General features: G+C 49.9%; 1 protein-coding gene across 1 annotated transcript in view; it reads left to right on the top strand.

Moving 5' to 3' along the window:
• CUNH4orf50 (chromosome unknown C4orf50 homolog) overlaps positions 1 to 9,201 on the top strand; it is a 65,108-nt gene that overhangs the window by 25,698 nt on the left and 30,209 nt on the right. Inside the window, exons 7-9 of the mRNA XM_050141064.1 lie at positions 2,748 to 2,921; positions 5,842 to 5,898; positions 7,400 to 7,586. Of these exons, the coding sequence (XP_049997021.1) occupies positions 2,748 to 2,921; positions 5,842 to 5,898; positions 7,400 to 7,586 (418 nt within the window). The remainder of the gene's footprint in view (positions 1 to 2,747; positions 2,922 to 5,841; positions 5,899 to 7,399; positions 7,587 to 9,201) is intronic.

Here is a 9,201-nt window from a genome sequence, read left to right as displayed (position 1 = left end):
GTGTGTGTGTGTGTGTGTGTGTGTGTGTGTGTGTGTGTGTGTGAGAGAGAGAGAGAGAGAGAGACAGAGAGAGAGAGACAGAGAGAGAGAGAGAGACAGAGACAGAGAGAGAGACAGAGACAGAGAGACATAGAGCGAGAAAGTTTGAGGACCAAAGAGGAAGTTTGGGGGTCACAATCACAGCTAGGAGTTGAGAAACGTAGAATTACCAGCCAGAGATGAACCCCAAAGGGTTTAGGGATGATTAGGGAAGAGGATGAAGAAAGGTCCTTCTTTCTGTCATTTTGTCCCAGAGTCTCTCTTATGCCTGTGGCCCTCTCATAGCTTTTTGTCATACTGGACATGAACCCCCAAATCTTACAGTAAGGATATACACAGTTGAGTCTCCATAGCTACATTTGCCACTGTCTATGCCCTACCTGCCGCACCCTGAGCTGCATTGCAAGTTCTCTGCATCCTTGACTGCTCCTCTGTGTGTCCCTGCATTTCCTTGGGAACCGCTACTGGCCTTTGAGCCTCATGTTCGGGGCAGCCCTGCAGCCTGGGCTCAGGTGGAGCAGGCTCAGGGTGGAGCGAAATCAGGATGGATCGGGCTCAGGGTGGAGTGGGCTCAGGGTGGAGTGGGTGGAGTGGGCTCAGGGTGGAGTGGACTCAGGATGGAATGGGCTCAGGGCAGATCGGGCTCAGGACGGAGCAGGCTCAGGGTGTTGGAGCTGACTCAGGTACAGCTCTTTGCAGCTCTGTGGCCATTGATGTCATTGTGATGGGGACTTATATCACCAGAACAGGTGAATGCTACTGTCCCAGCATGTGCCATGTGTCTGCCACGACAGCACAGATGGGGCCAATCCTCTGCTCAGAGCTCCTAAGGGCCCCCACAGTCTCTGGGCCTTCTTTTGTCACTTGGGTTGAACGTCCTGTGTCTGTCACTCTCTCTGTCAACCAGAACTCTCGCGGGACAGTGTTCCTAAGCAAAAACACAGCACACAGTTGGTTGTGTAGGGTAGACCCAGGCAACAAGCAGTTTCCCCCTCTACCACCAGATCATGTCGTGGGCACTGTCTTAGGACCAGTGGGGCAGAGTCTTTGTCCGAGCCACCAGAGGCAGGAGGTGGTAACAAACCACCAAACTTCTCAAAAGGCCACATTTTGGAGTACGGAGCTAAATTTTATGGAACCATCCGGAGCACCCATCTGTTCCTGACAGACCCCAGCCTGTGAGTCTCAGGCCTACGCAGTGTGAATTTCTATTAATTAAGGAAAATATCACATTCTGCTATTGTGGTCGTTGCTCACAGGGAGATGTCCGATCAGCCATGGAATCTCATGAATCCTGTTCCCTCCTCCTCCCACTCAGAATAGCTTGGGACCCCCTCCACCCTCTCCCACTAGAGTGTGGAATGGTGGGAGCCATGAGACGAGTGGGTGAAGGACAAGGGTGTTTGTGGGTTTCTGAGCTCCCCAGTCCTTCGTGGAGGGGATACTTCCTGTAAGCGGTACCCCCCCTTCTCATACCTACCTTAGTGGTTCAGTCATTGATCACACCTTGGTCATGGGCCCAGAAATCCTCCCCCTGAAGTCTCAAGTCAAGGACCCACAGGTGTGTTCCTGTCACAGACAAGGCCTGTCTCCCCACCGCGTTAGCACAATCGAGTTGAGCACAGCTTCAGATGGCACCCCAATACTAACAAAAGTGGGGAGGCCATGTGGCATGTGGTGGGTGAAAGGCAAAGGCTATGTATCCTGTATCAGATCTTATAGAGGAGCTGGAGAGATGGCCTCAGGGTTAAGAGCACTTACTGCTCTTCCAGAGGACCCAAGTTCCACTTTCCCAACACCCATGCTAGGCAGCCGCCAACCACCTGTAACTCCAGCTCCAGCGGGTTTGACACCGCCTGGCCTCCCTGAGCACTGCACCCATGTGCCCCACACTCACACAGACATACACATGAATTAACAGTTTTAATCTTTAAAAATTGATAAAGAAAAACACTTGTATGTGAGCAGATGTATGCGTATGTAAGTTAGTAAAACAATGAGAACTTACCACACGGGACCATTTGGGGGCAGCACTGTCCCTACCATTGAGCCCACTTAGGGCTGGGCAAGTTCCTTTCCCCCTGCATCCCTTGGCGTCTTTGTGAGACCTGTTACCCTGGTGTTCTGTCAGAGAATAAGAGATTATCTGGAGCTGGTTTAAGCCAGTGCTTGTGGGAAATTCGGCACTGCTGTCCTATCTGAAGTCATGAAGCCTTATTGGAATGTGTGTCTGACAATTTGATTTGTGTGTGACATGTCATTCATTTCTCAGTGTTTCAATACAATGGTGACTGACGGTGATTAAACAGAACCCTGGTCCTACTTTGCATATTTTTGAGAATAATATTCTGGGATGTTGTTCTGGAGTTCCATGTACTCTCTCCCCTCCTCTCCCAAAATGTCCATCATGACCCACACACTCAAGTGTGCACACAGAGGCACAAGAGCAGGCCATGTGGAAAAATGAATGCTGGCAATAATAGGCTGGGTTATAGAATTTGAGACAGTTATTTGTTCCTTTCTTGGCTTCCTCTTTCCCTTCCTTCATCCTTCCTTCCATTCTTCCCTCATTCACCTTCCTTGCTTTCTTCCTTCTACTGTGAGAAAAACAAACAGGACAGACAGACAGACAGACATTAGAACAAGTACTGGTTGTTGGCTATGGCATATGAACACCTGAGAACTTCACACACACTTTCTTCCCTCAGCTCCAGACCTCCAAGGCTGCTGTCCCTGAGGAAGACCCCCAACTGTGCATACAGCGGCTCCACCACCAGGTGCGGACTCTACAGTGCCAGCTCAGGGACCAGGGCTGGGCACTGCGGGAGTTGCAGGTGGCTCGGGATGAGGCTGTGGGCCTCCAGGATAAGCTCAAGGGCAAGGTAGGCTGGGCCAACCCTTCTCTTCCTCCAAATGTTTCCAGACCCCAAGGAGCATGTACCAACAGTTTGGCATTATTGGCTAGAGATTTAAAGAACAGAGTGACGTAAGAAGGAAAGCAAGGGACCTGGAGCCTTTCCAGCCAGCTGTCCTCCATTAGAAACGGCGTGTATATATGGATCTTTTAAAAGCATCGGGCGCTGTCGTAATTAGAGTTCCAATTGCTGAGATAAAACACTTCGATCTGTGGGGAGGAAAGGGTTTATTTGACTTCCATATCCCTGTTCATTATTGAAGGAAGTCAGGACAGGAACTCAAGCAGGGCAGCAGCCTGGAGACAGGAGCTGATGCAGAGGCCATGGAGGGGTGCTGCTTCTTAACTTGGTTCCCATGGTTTGCTCAGCCTGCTTTTTTTTTTTTTTTTATAGAATCCAGGACTACTAGCTCAGGGATAGCACCACCCACAGTAGGTTTGGCCTTCCTCTGTCAATCACCAATTAAGAAAATGCCTTACAGTTGGATCTTACAGAGGCATTTTCTCAAATGAGGTTCCCTCCTCTCAGATAACTAGCTTGTGTCAAGTTGACATAAGACTAGCCAGCACAGATACATTCAGAGACTTTCAAGAGGGTAATTCGGTGCTTCTCTGCAGAAAATGTGTGGAATGATTATAAAAGGGCGGTGAAAGACCCCAGGGGGACTGGTTCAGGACCTTGGCTGTGGAAGACATTCAGACCGACACGTGGCTCAACTCACACAGACCCTGATAGGCATATTCACACAAAATGGCAGAAATCCTGACGCTGCGGCTTTGTGGAGTGTTTTCACTGGCAGAAACCCGATGCAATACGCAGGAGCTCCCCACCTTGTTTCTCGACATGTGTCAGCACTTAGTGCTGGCAGTGTTGGTGAATTAATTTCCATCAATACATGATATTTGTTTATAATCCTTTATACAGAAAACCCTAAGCAGCCCCCAAAATGTTTGTAACTAAGCAATGACTAGATACATGACTCAAAAATGCTTTCTCCCAATCTCCAGCTTTTTTTTTCCACTCTTTTCTCATCTGCTTAAAAAACATCATTAGTTCATGCTGGGCAGAGGTGGCTCGTGCCTTTAATCCCAGCACTTGGGAGGCAGAGGCAGGCGGATCTCTGAGTTGGCGCACAGCCTGGTCTACAGAGGGAGTTCCAGGACAGCCAGGGCTACACAGTAAACCCTATATTGAAAAAACTCATTAGTTCTTTGATAATCTCATACAATACGTTTTGACCACGTCAACCCTCTGCCAGCTCCTCAGAGATCCACCGCTCCCTTCCCTATCCACCCAACTTTGTTGTCTTTTTTATTAAATCCATCAAGTCCGGTGTGTGCTGCCCATGTACTTTGGATGTGTGGCCTTCTACCACAGTGTGCTCCACTTGCCAGGGCCTGCACTCTTCAAGAAAACCGGTCCTCTCTCTCCCAGCAGCTGCCAGTTGTCAGCAGCTCCCTGGCTAGTGGCAGGACCCCATGCTCACTCCCCTTCTTCATGCTGGGGTTCAGTCTGACGTGAGCCTGGGTCTCGTGCAGTCACAAACACTAAATTCGTATGTGCAACTGCTGTGTCCCTAAAACCCTGTTCCCTTGTAGCCATCTATCACCCTGGCTCTCACACTATCCCTGCCCCCTCCTCTGCAATGATCCCTGAGTCTGGGAAGAGACTAGGATGTGAGACAGATGTCCCATCTAGGGCTGAGCACTCTCTTGTGAATTGTGACTGTCCTGTGCTCACTTCACAGGGACACTTTTGAGCTTTTTCCCAAACTGAGGCAGGGAGCAGTTACCTCAAAGTAACACACTGAGTCCCTGTGAATACCTTAGTGCACCTGAAGCTGGAATCTACCCTTTGATCAGTCCTGGAAAGTTACACCAAACAGGTGCACAGAAATACTGTTTGTAAAACAAAGAAGCAGACCAGTGTTACATATGCCCACCAACAAAGACCTACTGAAATAAATCACACCACAAGCTGCATGAGGAGGAAGTGTGCATGATTTAAAGGGATGAAGCCAGTTGGTTTGCCTGAAAACATCACCAGAATTCTCTATTCAATTACCAAACAGGATTGCGACACTCTCCATGTAGCAGGTTTTCATGTGTCTGTGCGCACACATCCTGATTTGTATGTGTGCGTGCGTGCGTATATGTATGTATGTGTGTGTGTAATGTTGACAAAAAGATGATGGGTCAGAACAGGTTAGGGATAAGGATGGAGGGCTTATTCAGGTCATCGCAGACTCTTAATAGAGTGTAAAAGAATAGCTATAAAATTTCCATTTTAATATATTTTATGGGAAAGAATTCAGGCAATCTGGCTGAACAGAAGTGAGGGCCTTTGGTGGATGCTGGAGTAATGTGGAAAGTCTGAGTGACCTCATACAAGTGCCTGTTCCCGGCTCCTCTCTTTGCTGTGTTGGGTTCCACACTTGGTCCTTCCCAGCAGGGACTGAGGCCAAACCAGGAAAGCCTGCATGCTGCATTCCGTGTGTTGGGTGACCGAGGCCATCCCAGAGCTGAGGGCTGGGATGTGCTTCCCACCAGGAACAGAATCCCATGCTGCTACTCTTCCCCAAGCGGTAGCAGTAGCCAGTGACTGAGTACCATGCCCGGGTCTAGGTGCCCTGTATTAGTGAAGCTTCATCATAGCCCTCAGCTTGGGGTTCACAGGTCACATTGGGCAGCTGGCTTGGAATCATGTCTGGCTCAGGGATCCAAGTTTCACACCAGATTGTGTCTCTGTGGCTCCATGTTGGCGATCACGGTAAGCTGTTCCCCGGCACCTCATCTCTACACAGGGAAGGGTGATGGTAGGCCAGCACTCTGCACTGTCCCCGAACCAAAGCCACACTGCTCAGTCACAAGTGCGCTTCTCCTTTCAGCTTGAGGAGCTTCGGGCACAGCAGCATGAAGCGCTCCTGGCCATGAGTCCTCTGAAGGTAACATAGTACCACGTCACTGTTTCATAACAGAGTGCTTGGCATTTCATGAAAACACCCAAGAAGCCAGGGACAGGTGTCACCCAGGTCCCCACGTGGGCAGCATTCCATATATTTTCTTCGTCTGGCTTCTCATGTGTTCAGGATCGTCCTATGTGGCATGTGTCCTGACCCCACATGTCATGTCCCACTTTCTCGGTGCAGTCTAGAAGGTGGAAGGGTTTGAGGCTGTGGGTGCTCACATTCCCACCCCCACCACGCATCTTCCTCCTCTCCTTTTTTCTTCTGCCCTTTTCTCTCTTTTTCCCCTCTCTCCATCTTTTATTTCCTCCACTGTCCCATTACTGCACACACTCCAGTACCTGTTTCCTAAGGAAGTTCCCCCCACCTATCCTTTTATATTTATATTTATATTTGGGACAAACCCAGGGATGTTCTTTGTTGTTCCACATGCGCTTTGCCAGAAGGATAAGGTGACATTTCATCTGGGCCTGCACTGGGAAGAGGCAGAGGTTCACCCTGAGTTCCTGGTCTCTGTATGGTGAACTAAGAGGAGCCTTGATTAAACATCAGGCAAATACCATGACACCCAGAACCCTGTTTCCTCCTGCCTTCTCCTGTGGACTCAGTTTCCGCAGCTCTTATATCAGACATATGAACCACTTCCTCTCCCATCATTCCTTGTCTGTCTTTGCGTTGGTAAAAAAGAACTGAGAATTCCTGCTGAGACTCTGAGATGCCATCTGGGAAACCATAGACAGGGCAATGCAATGACCCCCATAAAGTCAGACCATGAGAGTGCTCTCCCACTAAGTTCCTGCTTTGACAAATCCTTCTCACCTGAAGGAAAACTCCAGGACTTTGTGCTTTGTGGGCCCCTTGTTCCATCCCGCCCTGCTAGCTTACACCCGAAATAATCACATGGAAATTGTATTAATTAAATTACTGCCTGGCCTATTAGTTTTAGCCTCTTATTGGCTAACTCGCACTTCTTGATTCAACCCATTTCTATTAATCTGTACGTCACCACGAGGTCGTGGCTTACTGGGAAAGATTTAGCATGTCTGACTCTGGCGACTCTATGGCCACTCTCCCTGCCTGCCTTCTTTTTCCCAGCATCCAGTTTTTGTCTTTCCCACCTACCTAAGTTTCTGCCCTATCAAAAGGCCAAGGCAGTTTCGTTATCCAGCCAATGAAAGCAACACATAGAAAGAAGGACCTCCTACACCAACAGTGTGAAGCCAAATGGAAAGGCGGGGCTGTGCCGGGTGGGTCTGGTTCCCCTCACAATGCATTGTACAGATTGGTGGGTTGAGGTGTGGAGAGGCACTTAGTCAGAGAACTGCACCACAAGAGAGCCCAACTCTCCCCTCCCTACTACTGTACCCTGGAGCCTATTAGCGCGCCGCCCTGAGGTGCTGGTGTGGGTGAGGACTTGTTCCGAGAATGGGGCACTGCCTTGGCCCTCGGTTCAACTTATACCATGCACCCCACATTCCAGGCCAAGCTGTCTTCCATGGTTCACAAATGCCAGGAGAGGAACCGCCTCATTGAGCAACTGCTGCAGGAGCTGCCAAGACAAGAGCCCAAGACCCACCTGCTCTTTGAGTTGGCGCAGAACATGCTTGATGACGTGGCTCTGGCTGAGTATACTGCCACCTTCCTGATCCCGGGAGCCCTAGAGGTAAGTTGCCAAGCACAACACTGTCCCTGCTGGTAGGGACCATGAGTGGACCCAGCCCAGACCCCCTGCCTGCCTGTGCTGTCTTGGCTACTGACCCACCCCTCACACTCTGGATCCTCCTCCAAGTGGTATTGGTATTTTGGGTACTGGGAAAAGTTCTGGGGATCCTTTGTCTCTGAAGGGCTTATGACTCAGGGGAACAGACATAAATGTGTCACATAGGCACTGTCATGCTGTGTCACCAGAAATTCTTGTCACCCAAACTCCATGAGGTACACATAGCCCCCTCCAATAGAAGGCTTGGTCCACTCCACTGACAGTCAGTCCCCTATTCAGCCTTCAAGGCACAATTCCAAGTGCCTATCCCCAGCAACTGGTCTGGATTCCAATGACCACAATCCCCATCACACCCTTCTGCCCTGCCCTGCAGCTGGACATGCATAGTGTAGCATACACATGGGATCCTTCCTGTGTTGTTGAGAGCATTGGCTGAGACCTCTCTGTGAAGCCAGAGCATTTCCCCAGCTTTCTGTCTCCCCATTGTCTGACACAGAATCTGTCCAGGGAACTTTTCCTGAAACACAAGATCAGGAACCAACCGGATATGTAGCTGGGTGGGGATGAAACCCTGGGTGCTATGCCCAGCACCACACTCACACAAAGATAATGAACCAGCGTGCGAGAGTCTCCTCTGCTGAAGGTCAACAGAAGCAGAAACTGAGGGCATAATGTTCAGAAGTCCTTCTGATGGTTGGAGGATGGTTGCTGGGTGCTAATTTCTTCTGACCCAGATAGAAAGCTCCCAGGCTTGGCTCAGCCTGGGGCACCTGCGGTGTCAGCCTTGTCTGCCCCCACACAGGAGGCCTGATTCCTGGGTTTGAGCCAGATGTGCCTCTAAGACACATCTGGTGGATGCAATTCAGGAGGTAAATGCAGAGAGCTGTTTTTGAAGAATATGGTCTTGGGGTTGCTCCTGGCTGCACAGGGATTGACCTCAGCCTCTTACAGCCTGCAGGTGTCTATGGTCCAAATTGCCATGCAACTGAGGAACTGGAAACTGGAGGCCATGAGCTGCCAAAGGTATAGAGGCTTGGTGCAGGGCCAGATCTCAAATTCAGAACACCAGAAGCCATGTCTAGCGCTCCTCCATTTCTGTGGCTATGGAAGGGGGGAAGAGAGAGAGCAGATTCTAGCTGAAGTAATTAAGACAGTCTCAGGGGTACAGTTGATGCCTAATAATTGTGGTGAGTGAGGCATGGCTAAAGCAAAGATGTATTGATTACAATATGAAACCAGGGTGGGAGAGGCTGATTTCCAATAACCAAACTCGAAGGGGCTGATGTGTAAATCAGAGCATAATCAATTATCTATGAAAAACAGAACAAGCATGTGGCCTGGCATACTCTAGGTGGGCGAACGCACCAGAAAAGTCGGCACATTTCCCCCTGTAGTTATCAGAGAGGCAAATTCATTCGTGTGTTCATATGTTGGTCAGTCGCCATCTGTTGTCAGAAGGCCATGAGGGAACTGAAGAAAGATGGGGGTGTGGGATGGGGTGGGGATGGGGTGGGGATGGAGCATGGGATGGAAGTGTGGAATGGGGTGGGGGTGGAGTACAG

This window comes from Alexandromys fortis, unplaced genomic scaffold (genome assembly GCF_014885135.2).
Source record: "Alexandromys fortis isolate MF-2015 unplaced genomic scaffold, M_Fortis_MF-2015_v1.1 scaffold_7, whole genome shotgun sequence".
Taxonomy (NCBI): Eukaryota; Metazoa; Chordata; class Mammalia; order Rodentia; family Cricetidae; genus Alexandromys; species Alexandromys fortis.
Note: the sequence above shows the minus strand (reverse complement) of the source record. Positions and strands in the feature narration are given on the sequence as shown.